Source organism: Amblyomma americanum, chromosome 1 (genome assembly GCF_052857255.1).
Source record: "Amblyomma americanum isolate KBUSLIRL-KWMA chromosome 1, ASM5285725v1, whole genome shotgun sequence".
NCBI classification, from domain to species: domain Eukaryota; kingdom Metazoa; phylum Arthropoda; class Arachnida; order Ixodida; family Ixodidae; genus Amblyomma; species Amblyomma americanum.
This window is the reverse complement of record NC_135497.1, coordinates 289,902,892-289,922,600: the sequence shown is the minus strand read 5'-3', so window position 1 is coordinate 289,922,600 and position 19,709 is coordinate 289,902,892. Positions and strand designations below refer to the sequence as shown.

Genomic DNA, 19,709 nt, shown 5'->3' with positions numbered 1-19,709 from the left:
CGCCAGGACAGGTGGCGTCTGTAGACGTTTCCGTTGTTCATTAAAAGCTTGGTGCACTTCTTCACCCGAGCGAAAGACAGCGTTGCCACGCGTCAGTGAAGATAATGACCAGGCGATTCCTGAGAAGCCAGCAATAAATCGACGGCAATAGGCGCAAAGCCCTAGGAAGTGCCGCAACGTCTTTTTGTCCGTAGGTGTAGGGAACTTGGCGATTGCGGAGAGCTTTTCGGGACCAGGCCGGACACATTCTTGGCTAACGACGTGTCCTAAAAATTTCAGCTCCTCGCAAACGAAGTGGCACTTCTCGGGTTTTAGTGTGGGGCCCGCAGATCGTATGGCCTGAAACACAGCTAGCCAGTGGCGTAGATGCTCCTCCAAGGTGGCCGAAAACACGATCACGTCGTCAAGATACACCAGGCATGTTTGCCACTTCAGTCCTGAGAGCACAGTGTCCATCAGACTTTGAAATGTTGCTCGTGCCGAGCATAAACCGAATGGAAGAACCTTAAATCCATACAATCCGTCGGGAGAGACGAATGATCTCTTCTCCCATCCCTCTCATCTACTTCAGTTTGCCAATACCCACTTTTCAAATCCGTTAATGAGAAGTAATGTGCACTTCGTAGCCGATCAAGGGAATCATCGATGCGATGGAGAGCGTACACGACTTTTTTGTTCACTTGGTTGAGCTTGCGGTAGTCAGTACAAAATCGTAATCTCCCGTCCTTTTTTAACAAGAAAAAACGGGGGAAGCCCAGAGACTCTGTGACGGCTGGATAACGTCGTCTCTAAGCATTTCGGCCACCTGACGCTGAATGGCTTCGCGCTCTTTCGGAGCCACACGGTAAGGATTTTTTCGAATCGGGAAAAGCGCGTCATCAGTGATAATTCGATGCTTGGTCAAAGGTGTTTGCCCGATCCGCGATTCTGAAGCAAAACAGTCTCGAAACTGATCTATGAGATCCAAAAAGACGTTCCCGTTCTGAAGGCCACAAATTTGGGCTCAAATCGACGTTGGGTGAGGGCGCCGTGCTCACTGATCCTTCATGTTGCAGCACAAAACAGTCCTGTCCACTTGGGAGGCTGTCGAAAATGGTCACAGTTGTGTTTTTAGGAATTTGCTAACGCTCGTCGCTGAAGACTGTCAGCAGCACTTCGGTGTGCCCATTTGCCAAGCTGACTAGCCCTCGAGCTATAGAAATACCTCGGTTGAGTATCAGGGTGACTGCCCGTTCGGCGACGCCGGTTCGGTTGCTCATCTGTTGCGGCATGATTGGCAGTGATGTAGGCGGTATTTTCGGTGGTAGTACGGCAGGGTCAATGGGAACAGCGGCTTTAGAGTCACGGGTTGCGGTCAGCAATTGCGGCGTTAGTGAAGGCTTTGAAACTCTTCCACTGGTTGCAACCTGCCCTCGCGAGGTTGCGGCTGTTAGTTTCCCCGGCGAGGGCTCGGGGTCCGCCGTCCTTGTCGGCGAAGAATAACGCTGTGGAGATGGGAAGCGGCGGCGGAAGCCCGTTGAGTTGGCTTCCCTGCTGAGCTGCGGGTCCTCGATTCGGGCACGGCCAGCGTCGAAGTGGCGGCGAGCAGAAGCAGGCTGAAAGGCCTGCCCCTCTTGGCGGTAGCGGCAGTACCGATACACATGGCCAGGTTGTCCGCAGAAGAAGCAGAGTGGTCGGCTGTTATTAGAGCGCGTCACGTCAGTTCGGCGCGTTTGAGAGCGGCTGGGAGGTGCCCACTGTGGCACCTGGAAGAATCGCGTCTGCTGACGGCTCGGTGGGCTCGGTGGGGCGTGGTCTGGCGGCGGGCGAGGAAGGACTGCCGCATAGCAGGCAGGTTGCGGCTCCGGCTCGTAGTAAGGCGCAGTAATGACGGCCCTGTTGCAAAAAGGCACGTGGTATGGCTCGCAAATGGCTGCCACGTTGTCAACTGGGTGAGACTCGTTGTATAGTACAGACGTTGACAGGGCATACCGGAATTCTTTCCTTACGGCTGCTGCGACGGCCTCTGGTGACTGAATGCTCGTAGCAGTAATTCGCTGCAGCTCTTCGAGGACAATTTCTCGAATGAGTTCTCGAAGAGTGGTCCTATCGGTTGCAGTGAGCGCCGCCGCAGTCCATGGTACACCGTTGAAGGGTCGGTCGTACTGGCGGCACCGTTCTTGGAGGGCTCGCTCTATAGCTGTCGCGTCCTTGACGAACTCACTGACGGTTTGAGGTGGGTTGCGCACGAATCCGGCAAACACCTGCTCCTTGACGCCATGCATGGGATGTCGTAGCTTCCTTTGTTCCGTCATATTGAGGTTGGCACGGCGAAAAAGTCGAGCCATGTCCTCTGCAAACATAGCTACGCTTTCATTCGGCTTCTGGATGCGCACTTCAAGCAGGCGCAGCGCATCCTCTCGTCGACCAGGACAGGCAAAAGTGTCCACCAACTGGCGGCGGAAGTCATTCCATGTGGACAAGCTGTCCTCGTGGTTTTCAAACCAAGTTCTAGCATTATGAAGAAGTGCAAGATAAACGTTGCAAAGCTTCTGGTCCGCGCTCCATTTGTTGAACTTGGCCACTCCCACTCCTTCAAACTGGTCGAGCCAGTCTTCCACATCTTCAAACGCGTTTCCACGGAAACACTCTGACATCTTGGGGTGGTGAAGAGTCAACGGCATAGTGGTGGAAGGTGCCATTACTTGAGAGACCTGGTGAACTTTGACGTTTGAAGAGTAGCCCGGTAGCTCGTGGTACTCTGGGGAAAAGCGTAGACGGCGGCGGCTAGCGCGATGGACAGGCGTGTAGGTGTCCGGGACCCACTGTGGACTTCCGGAAGGAGTCCCGTGCACACCCAGCACCACCACCAGTTTCACGACTCGGTAAAACCCCGAGGATAACAACGGTTTTCTGGTCAACCCTGCGCGTTTACAGCTTCTTCGTCTTCTAGCCTTGCGCTCGTAGATCCTGTCGTCATCTTTTGCGTCTTCTTGCATGCGGCAATATTTTCAGTGATGGTTCTCATTAGACTGTAAAAGAAATAACAGCTTCCTAGATTGAGCCGAAAAAAGTTATAGCGTTCATACTGAGCAACCAGCTGTGTCAAATTAGGAAAACTATCATTTCAAAAATGTTTGAGATATACTAATAATTTGCAATTTGATATCTTCTAGATAATTTATAGTGCAGGATAAGGACATTCGCGTGCTTTTTGTGCCATATCTGTAAAACTGTCATCGCTCTAAAAAAATGTTAATTTTTTGTTGTCATTATATGTCAGACATCTAAAAATATTTTGTTTAAAAAATATTTATCGGCTTAAAAATACCCTATCTTGTTCCCGAGAAAATTTAAACAATGAACCTCCTTGAAAGCAGCTTTATGAGACGAAGTTTGAAATGATAGCTTTACTAACAACTTTTTTCCCGGAAAAGTGCAAACTGAGAAAAATGAGTTCTAAGCTTTAAGTACATGCTATTTTATTATGGGGAAAAATTAATCAAAGTGCCCTGCTCCATACGTTGGGCTTTCCTGTTCAACATGACGCTGCTTTGTGGCGAATGCTTCAAGCCTTTTTTTCTTTACGGCTTTACTTCGGCTCATCGGTGACGTCGCTCACCTCCTTACCACATCTATCCGCGCCGATGTCCCCCGTATGAGTACCGAAAGACGGCCTTCCTTCCGGGGCATTTGAATGATTTCTTGCGGCACTTGGAATGGAGAATTTTGCCTACGTGAGCCCGTCTGGAACGTTGGGGTATTGTACGGGCAGCGCTGTGTCCTAACTGCCCTCAAGAATCCCACCGTCACGTGTGTTGTGGCCCGCGTTTTTGGAGAGCGGTGCATACCGGACTTTCGGGTCTGGAACGTGGCGACATTTAACAAGCAGTCGTTTTCTTCGCGGCCACTTTGCGCGTCTCGTGATAGTTGCCGATCAGGGACCGCGGAACAGGGGGAGGGGCAAAGGGGGCGGTCGCCCCCGCCTTCTCCGATTGCTTGCACTTGGGTCAGATTTCTGACAATTGAAACACTTCAGTTCAAGTATCTTTTAATTAAAATCAGAGTGGGGCCGAGCTAGGTCGCTTCGCAGCCAGTTGTAAAGCATTCCATATATTACTAACCTAAACTAGTCATGTCCCAAGAGAAGTCGACTGTCTCACCCGTGTACGTACATGATCATGAATAGCAGAATTCAAACAAACTATGCACAAACTTTTTTAGAGCAACTGATCACTCCTCATGTGTAAGCTTCTCATTTCACTTCATTTTATATTGCCGTGAATATTTGCACCTTTTTGTTAGCTCGCACTTAGAACCGCCGGCACGCGGCTTTATCATTCTGTTTTGTAATGCGAGATTCGACCAGACTTACCTCCATTGGTCATGGCCGCGTGTAAATGCTACCACATTTTTTTAGATTGTTGCAGTTGCTATTCGTTCTTTATCCAAGGTTACTTGCTAGTTCTAAATTGAGCGCGGCCAAGAACTGCAGGCATTCAGTTCGACGACCGCAGAGCACGCTTGCGGATATCGCCGCCGCAAGCGATACGGGTCCCGTGGCGACCCGAGATATTAAACTTAGCCTTTGAAATAGGGCGGAATGCTTGAAGCACTCTGGCGCGAGTCAGCATGGTATTGCAAGGCCTCCGGGATTGGCCCGGGCCATACTAGCGCGTGTCTTAAATTTCCAACTTTGCTCTCCTATCTTCTAGCTCTCCTACTTTCGGCACGTGGCACCGATTGTGGCTCGGACTGAGCCAGTGGGCAGGCCCGTGCACTTGCCATCTCATTTTTCCTGTCAGCAACAGCAGCAGCAGTCGTCGAGTCATTAAGGTCTTAGTGGGCGCGAGCCAGCCCCTTAAACAATTTATTTTAGAAGCCTTTTCGCTGCCTTCCTGACTGCTGGAGTGTCGTCACCCCAACGTGACAATTTACATCACACTTAGAACATTGAAAAATAAAAAATAATAAAGATATAAAATTCATTATGCAAATGAGGATTAAATATAAATAAGAAAACCAGTCTTGCCCCCCCCCCCTCCTCAAAAAAAGTTCCGAAGTCCCTCTTCACGGTGCTTTGTTTTCTGGCGCAATCGCTGTGAGGCTGTTGTGTCAGAACGCCGTCGCCGTGCTCTCTTTCCGTTCATGGGGCGCCATCAAGGGGAGCTGTTTTTCCTTGAGGAAGAAGAGTTCCCTTGACACTGGTCCTGCCCTTTCGTGTCCGTTTCGAACGGGCGCGTGAGGGTCATTTTTCGGCCCGCCTGGTGCGTGTAGTCAGGCCGTAATTATCGTGTATTATCGCTTATTGAGCTCACAGAGTATAAATCAATAAGACGTCCATTGACATTTATTCACTGTAGAAAACACACACACACACACACACACACACACACACATATATATATATATATATATATATATATATATATATATATATATATATATATATATATATATATATATATATATATATATATATAGTATAGAAAGATAAACGTATTTGGTTGCTAGAGGCAAAAATTCAAAGTTGAAAACGCTTTATTTCGTCATAGATTTATTTTGAGCCGACGTTTAGGACAGAGCCTGTCCTTTCTCAAGACTGAGGTTACAGGGGTCTTCTTCCTCTTCTTAAGGAGTTGGCACTGGCACACATGTACGACACATGAACAAAAGAAACAAACGGAGGCAAAGAATACTAGAAAAGATACAGATAGAAAGGGAAAAAGGGGTAACAAAAAATAAAAAAGAAAGAAAAACGTGCTGTCCCCCGCCGCCCACCCCGCAGCCGTGGGGAGCCGACCCCGGACGAGGGAAACAAAAAAAAAAGGAAAACACGGAGCGGGAGGGGATAATGGCTACCCATCAAGGCAACAGAGCGGCGGCGTGTAAGGTGGACAGGAGCAGACGGTGGCGGGATCGCCCTACACACAAAAGTTAAAGACGTGTGCACTCGCGTGCCCCGACCATAAAGAGTAAACAAATAAACAGAATAAAATGCAGACAGGGCCGGAGCTTCCGTCATCTGGAACCACTTCGGTAGCCAGAGCCAAGGCCGAATCAGCGGCGCCGTGAGCTTAACTAAACACACGTGCACTGTGTATGAAAACACATAGACACACAGCAGTAAAACATCCGAGCTCATGCCAGTGTCGTGTGGCGGCTAAATGACAATGGCGGGAGCATTTAAGCGAGTAAGGTGTACAGAAACAGAGGGTGGCGGAATTGTCCAACATATATAAATTGGAGATGCTTGCACTCGCGTGACCTGGCCAGAAAAAGTAAAACAAATAAACAGAATAAAATGCAGACAGGACAGGAGACTTCCGTCATCTGGAACCATTTCCGCAGCCCGAGTCAAGGTAGAATCAGCGGCGCCGTGAGCTTAACTACACACACGTGCACTGTGCCTGAAAACACCCACAAAAGAAAAAAAGTGGAAAAATATCCGAGTTCGGCCAAGTGTGGTGTGGGAGGTAAATGTGAATGGCGTGAGCACTTAGGCAAGGGTTCTTCAATTGCACCCCGTCGTCAAGGTAATCGAACTGGGAAGATAGGGGCAGGATGGGGTAGGGAATGAAGAAATTTGTGTGAGCTTGAAAAAGATGTCGCTGGCAAGAAACGACCGAGGTATGTCAAGCTGGCTCTCGTAATGTCAGCAACGGCCCTGCAAGGGGCGGATGGAGGACAATACACCTGGGCTTTCATTAATGCCGTGAGGAATTGTTTCAAATTTGTAAATGAAGTACGACTCGCGTTGTTCTCTTTCCCGGGTGTTGTGGAACCCACCCTGTAGGACTGTTAACTTAATTGCATCAAATGGGTGGTTTCGCTCATTAATGTGTTTTGACAAGGGAAGGTTGGGTAGGGATAAGATATGCGCGCGGTGGTTATTAAAGCGAATTCGTAGAGGGTTGACGGTCTGTCCAATGTACTGCATACTGCACACACTGCATTCTAGGAGGTATATTACGTTGCAGGAATCACAATCAAAGTTGCCATTAATTTCCCATTTGAAGCCTGAAGCTGTGCTTACTGCACAGCTTGATGTTTGTATGTGTTTGCAGACCTGGCATCTACTTTTTCCACAGGGCCGGCACCCCAAAACCGGCTGGTTATTTGTTTTTGAGTGTACAAGAATATTTTTAATGTTTTTTGGTCGTCTGTAGATCACGTGAGGGGGAGCAGTGAAAATTTTGGTGAGGCGCTCGCTTTGTTCGAGGATGTTGAAATGTTTTCTGAGGATTTTGTTTACGTTAGGCGGGTTACTGGTGAAGGTAAGTACGAGATTTGCCCGGTGGTCGGTTTCGTCGTTGTAGCGACATCCCTCCAGTATTTGCTCTCGGTTGAGTTTAGATGCCTTTTCAATAGCGCCGCTGATTCGACCTTGGCTCTGGCTACCGAAGTGGTTCCAGATGACGGAAGCTCCGGCCCTGTCTGCATTTTATTCTGTTTATTTGTTTACTCTTTATAGTCGGGGCACGCGAGTGCACGCGTCTTTAACTTTTGTGTGTAGGGCGATCCCGCCACCGTCTGCTCCTGTCCACCTTACACGCCGCCGCTCTGTTGCCTTGATGGGTAGCCATTATCCCCTCCCGCTCCGTGTTTTCCTTTTTTTTTGTTTCCCTCGTCCGGGGTCGGCTCCCCACGGCTGCGGGGTGGGCGGCGGGGGACAGCACGTTTTTTTTTTCTTTTTTATTTTTTTCCCCCTTTTTTCCCTTTCTATCTGTATCTTTTCTAGTATTCTTTGCCTCCGTTTGTTTCTTTTGTTTATGTGTCGTACATGTGTGCCAGTGCAAACTCCTTAAGAAGAGGAAGAAGACCCCTGTAACCTCAGTCTTGAGAAAGGACAGGATCTGTCCGAAACGTCGACTCAAAATAAATCTATGGCGAAATGAAGCGTTTTCAACTTTATATATATATATATATATATATATATATATATATATATATATATATATACTTAAGGAAGCTAACAGTGACCGAAACGAAGGTGCACAGGGGAATGTTTCTAATTTCTTCAATATCTTGTGCCAATCAATTAGTTTTAAAGAAAGTTACGTACAAAGCAGCAGAAAAAACAACCATACCGCCGGTGGGATCCGAACCCACGACCTCCGAATATCGCGTCCGGTGCTCTTACCAACTGAGCTACGGCGACGGCTGTCCAATCTGCTGCTTTCGTGGGTATTTATGTTTTGCGCGTACGCGAACCTTGAGAGTGTTCACCAGCGCCACCCTCGTCCATAGCGGTGGACGTAGCACGTGCTGTAATACCGCAAGTGTGACGTAGAACTTCATCTAACGGCGAGGGCGGAAACTGTGCGAGAGCCCTCTTATGCTGCCTATGGCATCAAGACTGCCAGAACCGAGACCCCCGTTAAGCTATTAGCAGACAAGGCAAATGAAGTGAGGGGCTCGTTTGACAAACTTAAGGAAGCCAAGAGTCACCGAAACCAAGGTGCACAGGGGAATGTTTCTATTTTTTTATATCTAGTGCCAATCAATTAGTTTCAAAGAACAATATTTATAAAGCAGCAGACTTGCTGTATTACAGGACGTGCTACGTCCACCGCTATGGACGAGGGTGGCGCTGGTGAACACTCTCAAGGTTCGCTTACACGGAAAACATAAATACCCACGAAGGCAGCAGATTGGACAGCCGTCGCCGTAGCTCAGTTGGTAAGAGCACCGGACGCGATATTCTGAGGCCGTGGGTTCGGATCCCACCTGCGGCATGGTTGTTTTTTTTTGCTGCTTTATAAGTAATCTTCTTTAAAACTAATTGATTGGCACTATATAATAAAAAATAGAAACATTCCCCTGTGCACTTTGGTTTCGTTGACTGTTGGCTTCCTTAAGTTTGTCAAACGAGCCCCTCACTTCGTTTGCCTTGTCTGCTAATAGCTTAACGGGGGTCTCGGTTCTAGCAGTCTTGATGCCATAGGCAGCATAAGAGGGCTCTCGCACAGTTTCCGTCCTCGCCGTTAGATGACGTTCTACGTCACACTTCCGGTATTACAGGACGTGCTACGTCCACCGCTATGGACGAGGGTGGCGCAGGTGAACACTCTCAATGTTCGCTTACACACAAAACATAAATACCCATGGCAGCAGCAGAGTGGACAGCCGTCGCCGTAGCTCAGTTGGTAAGAGCACCGGACGCGGTATTCTGAGGTCGTGGGTTCGGATCCCACCGGCGGCATGATTGTTTTTTCTGCTGCTTTATAAGTAATCTTCTTTAAAACTAATTGCTTGGCACTAGGTATTAAGAAAATATGGAAACATTCCCCTGTGCACCTCCGTTTCGGTGACTGTTGGCTTCCTTAAGTTTGTCAAACGAGCCCCTCACCTCATTTGCCTTGTGTGCTATATATATATATATATATATATATATATATATATATATATATATATATATATATATATATATATATATATATATATATATATATATATATATATATATATCCGCCTAGACACTAGAGATCTGCTTTTGCTGCCAATCACTCTATATGTATTCATTCCTAACATGTGTTCACTTTATATGCGTTAATGTTTATCGCATGCTTTCTTCAGTGTGCTCTCTGTACATAAGTTTCGTGCCTTGCGACGAGCATGAATATAGAGACCCGTTCTGGGTTGTGCGATGTTCTCGTGTTCTTAGGTCTGATGTGCAAACTGTTCAATTATCAGTCTTCCGCACTTACGTCGTTATTCTATCTCGTTACGGCTCGTTCTCGTTGTCAGCGTCAAATAATCTTTTTCTAACGACAATAACGTTCCTGCTTGCACTGAAACCGCATATTTGCATCACTGCTGGCCTTCCATATCAAGCAGAAAAACCGCCGTTTTTGTGCCAACTATGCAGCGGCACGCCTTTAAGCGGGTCAACGAGGCAACGAGGGAAAGACATGCGGTGCCTTTTCGTTAAGAGCACTGGTGTGGAGCAGACATTACTTTAACTGATCACTGTAATAAAAGTGCAATATGATGATTTTGCAAATTTTATGATTTTGCTCGGGAGCTAGCATTTTAATGAATTACTTTTATGCTCGAGCAATTTAGCAATGTAATGAATTTCTTTAGAACAGTAATTTCGAGCAAATACTAATTAATTCAGAAATTGCTTTTATTTAAAATGGTCAGCTGAATTTAGTGTCGGGAAAGCTTTGCTCTCCGTGATACTGAATAGGGCCCTTCTAACGCAGGAACGATGCGCGAGAAGCCTACGCCAGGGCTGGGGTATCTGGTATAACCGGCGTCCGTTGTGACTGGCCTGGTTGTTGCCACACGCGTCTGTGTCAATCTTTCCTCTGACATCGTTCAACTCTCCTCTGTGTGCACGTGGCAGTGCATTCTCCTTTTAAGGCGCAAGGCTTTATTTGCTCATGAGTGGCGTGAACGGAATTTGTAGACGGAAGCTGTAGGCGAGAAGGCGAAACACTAAGGCGCCCGTGTGCTGTGCGATGCGAGTCCACGTTAAAGATCCCCAGGAGAGCGAAAGTATTCCGAAATCATCTTCGTTCGTTTTTTCTTTCACTCTCTCCTTTACCCCTCTTTTACGGTGCGGTTCAGGTTAAAGCCCCTCCATGACGCTACCGCTTTTTTAAGTACCGCCAAGCTTTGAAGTGTGCCGCCGCCTTTTTTCCGTATCCGCATAAGGCTTTTCCGGATCCGGTTTTCGTTTTTTTGCCGGAAGTTGGCGTCCATTTTGTATCTGCTCGCGCGGAGGAAAAACAAATGGCGGTTCGTACTTCAACGTTCGATCTTGTGTCATCACGCTGATACGCTGCTACGCTGCTCCGCTTCTAGAAGACTAATCGACTTTTTCTGCGCTTGGCGGAAGCTTGGTCCGAGCTGTGACTCGAGCCATAGCCTCTTCTATTTTTGCTCTAGCAAAGTAGTGAACTACTCGCCTGCCTAGCGGGTCGGGTAGTGATCCGTCGCGGGTCATGCCTGTGTGCTGTGCCTTTGGCTGCTCGACGCGCTCGGGAAAAGGCAAAAGGCTCTTTTCGGTGCCCCTGGGTAAGCACGACAAGAAGCGAACGAAAGTTTGGCTGGATCGCATCGGCCGAAGCGATTTCTCGCCGAATAAGTCCAGCAAGCTTTGCGAGGTAAGTGAAATTTTCTACCTCTTTTCGCTGCTTCAAAAAGGTCGTCAGACAAAGCTGTAAACGTTAACGGTGGGCTCATGCAGACAAGATTAACACATGTGCAACATTGTTAGTACGGTGGCATGCATAATGCCAGTTTGGTTGGTCGACAGTGCTCCGGTGTCAAATGCTTTTGCTCATTCCTAGTAAAGCCCCTACATGACGTTTTTTTTTCCGAAAAAGCAGGAGCGATATTAGACGGGTTTTAATTCCAAGAGCACACCAATGGCGCTCGACGCGGAGCCTGAACAGGGATTCTGATACTGGTGCTGAAGATGCAGTTGCAGTACAGAAGTGGAATTAAGGACCGGGGGCTACGCCTTCCTCGCAATGAATTTCTTGTCAGTGCATTTCGCTCTTTTTCGTCTAAAGCAAATGCGGTTACAAGTGGAAAATTTGTCGCCTTCAAGCGGGAAAGTTTCCTTTAAAATTCTCGTATTGGCACTCATTTCGTGTACGACAAAAGTGTACTGTACAAAAAGGACCTACTCGCAGCAGTCACCAACTCTGGCTGCTCTAGTCTCTCCTTTCCAAGCTGTGCAAGCACCCCTTATCAGTTCGGGAGTAACCACATTTTTGTTAAAATTTCCAGGAGCATTTTACAGCAGAACAGTTTGAGCCTGTGATTCTCCTCAAGCACGGCATAAAGAAGCTGAAGCCCACTGCTGTGCCTTCGCTGTTTTGCCATCAACCTCACAAAACTGGAAGAAAGTTACCAGTGTCATGCAATGGTATGATTAGTGCATTGTAGTCTGTGCTCTTTCCTCATATATGTAACAGTTCCATTGCTCTAACACACAGAGAAGCATGGTGGTGGCGATGAGACAACTGCAGAAGGTGGAAAAGAAAGCACGCGACCCGAAGGCATGTTCTGAAACTCCGTACTCGCATATCAAGAACTTAGAATTCAGTGATCGAGCCTGGCTTATTTTTGAGTAAACAGAAGTCCTCACTACTGTAACTGCAGACGGATTTCCAAGCAGCTTGCCTCACAACAGCCCCCCCGTGTCACCTCGTGCACAGGAGGGAATCCGTCAACCCCTTGCGCTGCTGGCCACATCATCAGTGCAAGGTATTTTAGCCTTTACTACAAAGCTTTACATGAACATAAATCATTTCCTCGCTGACTACATTGACCGGGGCATAAATTGCAGTGGCACCCATAATCAAAATTGGTAGGTCAATTTACAGCATGAGAAATATACTTGTAATGTACAGCATGCCGTGCACTGCAGGTCTCATGAAACTAGCAAGAAACTATAGCGCAGAGTAGACAGGACACAGAAGAAACGATCAAAACAACACGAGCGCTACACTACAGCGCTCGTGTTGTTTTGATTGTTTCTTCTGTGTCCTGTCTACTCTGCGCTATAGTCTCTTGCTTGATCGTGAACCAACAGGCCCAAAAAGCCACGCTCATGAAACTATGTTACTAAGGGCAGTTCAGTTAACACTTGATCGGTGTGCACGTATATCTTAAGTATATAGTCAGGATCCACTTTCTTTACATCACATACTACTGCTGATTTCATGGCCTAGCCTCGGAGTTTTGTTTCTAGCAATTACTAATAAATACAGTCACAACTCTAAAATTTAATCTGAAACACATTTCTGTAATTGAATTCCTCTGGAAAGCATCGCTTTGCTGTTTTCTCATACACAACTTTCAGTGCCTGCTACCCCGAAACCTCTTCCTGGCCAGTCGCTGCTGAGGCCCAAGGCAGCAGCTCCAGCACTTGGTCTGAGCCAGCAATTCGAGCTTGCAGGTGAGATCTTATTGAATGGTGGTTGCATGTGTTCCTCATAATGTTAATGTCAGGGATGATTTGTGCGGATGCTTGTAGCTTTGGGTCAGGCGTTAAAATACCAGCACTAACAGCTGGCGTTATGGTAACAACCCCTGACCAATCAGCATGACATGTCAGTGCGTGAAGTCTCCTGGAAGCTTTCAGTGACTGTTTTCCGCACACAACTTTCAGTGCCTGCTACCCCGAAACTCCTTCCTGGCCAGTCACTGCTGAGGCCCAAGGCAGCAGCTCCAGCACTTGGTCTGAGCCAGCAATTCGAGCTTGCAGGTGAGATCTTATTGAATGGTGGTTGCATGTGTTCCTCATAATGTTAATGTCAGGGATGATTTGTGCGGATGCTTGTAGCTTTGGGTCAGGCATTAAAATACCAGCACTAACAGCTGGCGTTATGGTAACAACCCCTGACCAATCAGCATGACATGTCAGTGCGTGAAGTCTCCTGGAAGCTTTCAGTGACTGTTTTCCGCACACAACTTTCAGTGCCTGCTACCCCGAAACTTCTTTCTGGCCAGTCGCTGCTGAGGCCCAAGGCAGCAGCTCCAGCACTTGGTCTGAGCCCGCAATTCGAGCTTGAAGGTGAGATCTTATTGAATGGTGGTTGCATGTGTTCCTCATAATGTTAATGTCAGGGATGATTTGTGCGGATGCTTGTAGCTTTGGGTAAGGCGTTAAAATACCAGCACTAACAGCTGGCGTTATGGTAACAACCCCTGACCAATCAGCATGACATGTCAGTGCGTGAAGTGTCCTGGAAGCTTTCAGTGACTGTTTTCCGCACACAACTTTCAGTGCCTGCTACCCCGAAACTTCTTCCTGGCCAGTCGCTGCTGAGGCCCAAGGCAGCAGCTCCAGCACTTGGTCTGAGCCCGCAATTCGAGCTTGCAGGTGAGACCTTATTGAATGGTGGTTGCATGTGTTCCTCATAATGTTAATGTCAGGGATGATTTGTGCGGATGCTTGTAGCTTTGGATCAGGCGTTAAAATACCAGCACTAACAGCTGGCGTTATGGTAACAACCCCTGACCAATCAGCATGACATGTCAGTGCGTGAAGTCTCCTGGAAGCTTTCAGTGACTGTTTTCCGCACACAACTTTCAGTGCCTGCTACCCCGAAACCTCTTCCTGGCCAGTCGCTGCTGAAGCCCAAGGCAGCAATTCCAGCCGTGCGTAGCCAGCATTTCGATCTTGCAGGTGAGCTCACATATGAATGATGGTTGTATGTATAGCTCACTACAGTAAAGGAGTGGATAGACCACGTGGGTCACAGAATGAAGTAACTTTTTAAGGCATGCTGTTGGCAACACTGCGAAAATAAGACTGCAAAAGTTTGCTACAAGCTAATATATGGGAAACTTATTATAAAGGCAAAAAATTTGCGACAGTTAGGATACTCCGTTATGCAAAATTTAAATGAAGCTCTTCAGGTGCATCGATTTTGCGATATATTGTGACAATTTGACACATTTATGCATGTATATATGTATGGGTAAGAGAGTTCAACAGGATACCGGCAAGCAATTTCAGGAGACGAAAGATCTGATTGATCACGCTTTGAGTAATTTATTATCCCTTCCAGAAGCCGGCGTCCTTGAAATAGAAATCACAGATCATTTCCCGATATTCTTGCGCTTTCCTAGTACAGCTCAAAACCATAGAAAAACGATATACAGTAAGATTGTCTTGGATAAAGAAAATTTCTTGACTGCAGTGGCTGAGGCTGACTGGCAGTCGAATAAGGTTTGCATGATCCACAAGAAGCTTATTCGCAGTTTTTATCACCTCTGACCTCATTACTTCATTCTCAGTCAGAAATAAGAAAGTGCAAAAAACAACTAGCCTCGCCACAGCACCCTTGGCTCACAGAGAGGCTTCTTAAGGCTATGCGCAAAAAAGGAAATTTGTACAAAAAAAAGGCAACCTTTCAACCTTAAACTTTTTGCTCGTTACAAGAAATATAAGAATACCTTGACTGCATTATTAAAAACAACTAAAAGGACCTATTATCAACAAAAATTTCATGAGTGTGGCAACAATATGCAGAAAAAGTGGGAAATAGTTAATTCATTTCTAGGAAGAAACGCTGAGTGAAAAGATATAACTTTGATCCAACATAACGGTGTCGAGTACAGTAACGCAAAGGAAATTGCAACTGCTTTTAATTGTTTCTTTAATGAGAGCAACAAGCCTCCTAAGGAAGCTCTCTAACCTCTTTTATCCAGTCGCCTCCCCCACTCTTTCTTTCTCTTTCCAGCCACACCACAGGAAATAATTGACATTATCCGTAATTTGAAAATAACAAGTCCTGGCGTTGATAATATACATCCTGTTCATATAAAGATGATTGCACATCTAATTAGTGGCGTCCTATCACATATTGTGAACCTGATGTTTAAATCAGGTATTTTTCCACATGAACTAAAGCGTGGAAAGATTATTCCGGTCTTTAAGAAGGGTGACAGGTTCTATTCTGGTTCCGCTCTTATTTTTAATTTATATTAATACCTTACCAAAGTGCTTCGGTTCCTCCAACTGGATATTATATGCTGATGACACCACAATTTACAACTCAGATGCAAGCGTTACTAATCTCGTATCAAAACTTAATCATGACCTGGACAACCTTCTATCTTGGTGCAATCAAAACAGTTTAACCATCAATTCCAGTAAAACAAAGTTTGTTGTTTTCAGCTCACATCAACGCTAAAGCCCCTCCATATCAACGCCAGTCACTTTCCATTCCTCCTGTCTCAATTAGTCAACATCTCATAGAGGCTAGCGAGTTCGCATTATTTCTGGGAGTGTATTTGGACAGTAATCTGAAGTTTCATAAACACATTACCAATATAAAGAAGACAATGGCATACGGTTTGAGAATCCTTATTAAAGCCCGTCCATACTTTTCTAACAGCACACTAATATCCTTATATTACGCATTTATACACCCACACATCAGTTACTGTATAGTATGCTGGGGAACCACATATGCTACTCATCTTAAATCATTGCAGATATTTCAAAATCAAGCCATTCGTATATTTACCTATAGCTCTTTTTACATCGATGCAGCACTTATTATTCAGGATAATAACATCCTCTCCGTATCACAGCTGCTTAGATACTCTCTTGGCATTGTCATGTACAAACTTCTCAACAATATAATTTTTCTTCCTCTCATACCACAGTGTTATCTTGTAAACGACAACATAACCCGGTTTGCACTCAATAACAATATGGTCCTGCCTAAAGTACGCACCAATTACGGGAAACAGGCAATTCATTTCTCGTTGGTTACTGTCTGGAACACTCTACCATTAGAACTAAAAAATATTCATTCAATCTTCAACTTTAAAGCACACTTTAAACAAGCAATTCTTAGCTAAGAGCCCTCATTGTGATTAATTCGTTTCCTTTTCTTCTTACATGTATTTTGCACTGCCTCCTAACCTTCGTTATTATTCAGTATGGTATATAATTCAGTATGTTTCCTGGACTTTTGTAATAGCTTTTTAATAGTGTTTATTTCTCTCCTATGTGTCTCCTTTAAGTTGTACCCCATATGTATATATTCAATTTCTCATATGCATCTGGTCTGTCGAACCTGTTAAATGTTTTACACGATGTATTTGATTAGGAGGTCCCATTACAGTTTTTGACTTCGGGACCTCCTTCTGTATGATATACTGTACGTATGTACAATATTAACAAATAAAGACTGATTCTGATTCTGAAGAAACATCAAAGCATGAGGGGGCCTAACCCTACAAACAGAATAGAATTAGCAGAGCAATCAAAGTTAATAAATAAGCGCAAGATAGCCGACATAAGTAAGTTTAATACGGAGAGAATTGAGCATGCTCTAAAGAACGGAGGTAGCCTAAAAGCAGTGAATAGGAATCTAGACACTAGGCAGAGGTAGAAACCACATATACAAGACATATATAGACAAGGAGGGCAATGTCTTAAGCAATATGGATAAAATGGTTAACGTAGTCAGAGTTCTACACAAATCTATGCAGTAGCCGATGTAATCAGAACGTTAATGAGAGAGACAGTAGTGCACAGCAATGCGTCATCCTGCCAGTAACGAAAGAGGAAGTAAAGAAAGCCTTAGGTGCAATGCAAAGGGCAAAAGCAGCTGGGGAGGATCAGGTAAAAGCACATCTGTTGAAAGACGGAGGGGAGATTGTGCTAGAAAAAGTGGCCACCTTCTATACGCAATGCCTTATGACCTCGACCGCACCAGAAGCTTGGAAGAACGCAAATATAAGACACGAGACCTTCCAGCTCATGACACAGTTCAGCGATAGGTCCATATGTACTACATTGAGTACCTGCAGGTTTGAGACATGATCAAGTGCAGCGTGTTGCCGGAGTGTACACTTGTTATGGCAGACACGTCTACTGCAATGAATTGGCTAGCACTGTGAGCGAAAATAACGTATCTCAACCCAGTGAGCTGTCAACTACGGGGTCATGGGCGTTGACCCAGCTCGTATCTGTTTGTTTGCAGGAGCAGACTGTGATGCCCTAAAGGATGAGGTCAGAGACCTGAAACGAAAGCTGTCGTTAGCACAGCGAAAAGTTTCTTCATTGGAAAATGAAAACAAGAATCTCAGACAAGGTAACCTGTGCTTTTATTTACCAGAAATCACTGCTGGTTAAAGCTTACTTCCATGTAACAAAAACATGTATTTTCACGACATTGTATTGTACATGCAGGTATTTCAGACTACCTGAATGATGACCAGGTGACCTGCTTACAAAAAGCTACTATGCGAGGTTCAGCTTGGAGCTCTCAAAGTATTGCGAAGGCGCTCAAGCTGAAACTTGCTTGCCGGTCACAGGGATACAGTGTGGCGCGAGAACTTGGGATTCCGCTCCCCTCTGAACGTACCTTGCAGCGCAAAATAGAGGGATTCAAGTTTGTCCCAGGAATACTGTCAGAGGTCATCGATCTCCTCAGAGCCAAGGTATGTGCCTTGTTTGAGAATATCCGGGACACACTCTTAATTTTTTTTTTCTGCTTCATAGATGGGCCAACTTTCAGGGCAGGAATGTCATGCAGTTCTGATGTATGATGAAATGCAACTAACTAAAAGCCTGGACTTCGACTCATCAACCAACATGCTGCTCGGGAGGCTATCTGTACCACTGGCCAACAGCGCACTGCCTGAGTCCTGCTATGCAACACATGCTCTTGTGTTTATGTTAGGAGGCATTTCCACCCGATGGAAACAAACTGTGGCATACGAATTCACCGGCCACTCCTTTCATGCACAGACTGTGAAGGAAAAGATCAATGCCATAATCTGCGCGTGCGAAGGTGTCGGTGTGAGGGTTCATGCTGTCGTCAGCGACATGGGGCCTTGCAACCAGGCTGTTTGGAGGTTGTATGGGATAGGTATAACAAAGAACTCAAAGCGAGACTGCTATGTGCCACATCCGAGTGATGCATCTAGACGTCTCTACTTTCTTGCCGATGCACCTCACTTCTTGAAGAACATTAGAGGCCATCTCACTAAAGGGCACAAGATATACCTCCCAGCTGATGTGGTACAGAAGAACAATCTTCCCACAGCCGAGGTTTTCATTGAGTATGTCGAACAACTGATAGAATTGGAAGCGGAGAGTGAGTTTCGGCTTGCTCCAAAACTAAAAAAGAAGTGCCTCAATCCAGGGCACTACGAGAAAATGAAAGTTGGCCCAGCGTACACATTGCTAAACCACGACACAGCCGCTGCAATTTATTACCACGCAAAACATGGGAACCCAGACAAAGAGGCAGAAACAACCGCCTGGTTTATAGATAAGGTCTATAGCTGGTTTTCCTTAATTACATCCAGAACAAAAAACCAGGCTGAGAGACATCTGGGTTTGCAAGGAGAGTTGTTCTTCTTAGAGATCATCAGACTTTTTGAGGGGTTGAAGATATCTGCGTATGATGGCTCATGGAAACCGGTGCAGACAGGTATTATTCTCACAACCATGTCAGCAATGCAGCTTCAAGAGCATCTGGTGGTGAAGGAGAAGTTTCTGTTTGTTTTGCTGTCGCGTTTTGGGCAGGATGCACTAGAAAACTTTTTTGCTACGCTCAGAATGAAGAATGCTGTTCCTTCACCACGAGAGTTTAAATTTGTATTGCGCAGTGCTACGCTTTCTCAATTTCTGCGTCCTAACCCCAGAGGCAGCTATGCATGTTCGGATGGTGAGGCACTGGTAGGGGTTTCAGACAGAGCCGAACAAGCCTACTCTGGTGTCATACTACACCCTACAACGGACTCCTTGGAGGTAATGGATGTTGAGGAGGGTTTTATGTACATATGTGGCTATGCAGTTAGCCAGGTGAAGAAGAACTTTAAGACATGCCATGATTGTGCTGCAGCCATCACAGGTAGCAGTCTGAACCTCCCCGAAAACAGCTGGTTACGTGTCAAGTCTTTTGTGCCTGGTAGCATGCCCCTTGTATCCCCATCAAAGGCAGCACTTGAATTGTTCAAGTTTTGTGAAGCTGCCTTCATGTTGAATACTGAGAGCATCCTTAACAACAGGGCTACACTGGAGCACATTAAGAAAGAAATTATGACACATATATCTACAACAATACCATCTTGTCACAGTGTGCCCCAGAAGCTCGTGACCTGCTTCTTGAGAACCAGAGTCCATATTTTCTGCAAGAACAAAAATGAAACTATATCGAAACAACATGACTTGGGACCGAAATGTGGGAGCAAGAGCTTTGGGATGCATCAGGCTGCCAGTGCAATAA

The 19,709-nt window shown here is 46.0% G+C and overlaps 1 protein-coding gene and 1 non-coding gene across 2 annotated transcripts; both read left to right on the top strand.

The window, feature by feature from the left end:
* Nucleotides 1-9,110: 9,110 nt before the first annotated feature.
* Nucleotides 9,111-9,184, top strand: TRNAP-CGG (transfer RNA proline (anticodon CGG)). Its single transcript has one exon. It is a non-coding gene; the product is annotated as a tRNA-Pro (tRNA).
* Nucleotides 9,185-10,934: 1,750 nt separating this feature from the next.
* Nucleotides 10,935-19,346, top strand: LOC144118810 (uncharacterized). The gene is made up of 12 exons (XM_077651622.1): nt 10,935-11,007; nt 12,103-12,207; nt 12,806-12,901; nt 13,115-13,210; nt 13,424-13,519; nt 13,733-13,828; nt 14,042-14,134; nt 17,454-17,564; nt 17,663-17,691; nt 17,788-17,913; nt 17,975-18,088; nt 19,326-19,346. The coding sequence occupies exons 1-12, from the start codon at nt 10,935-10,937 to the stop codon at nt 19,344-19,346; spliced, it is 1,056 nt and encodes a 351-aa protein (XP_077507748.1).
* The last annotated feature ends 363 nt before the right edge of the window (nt 19,347-19,709 follow it).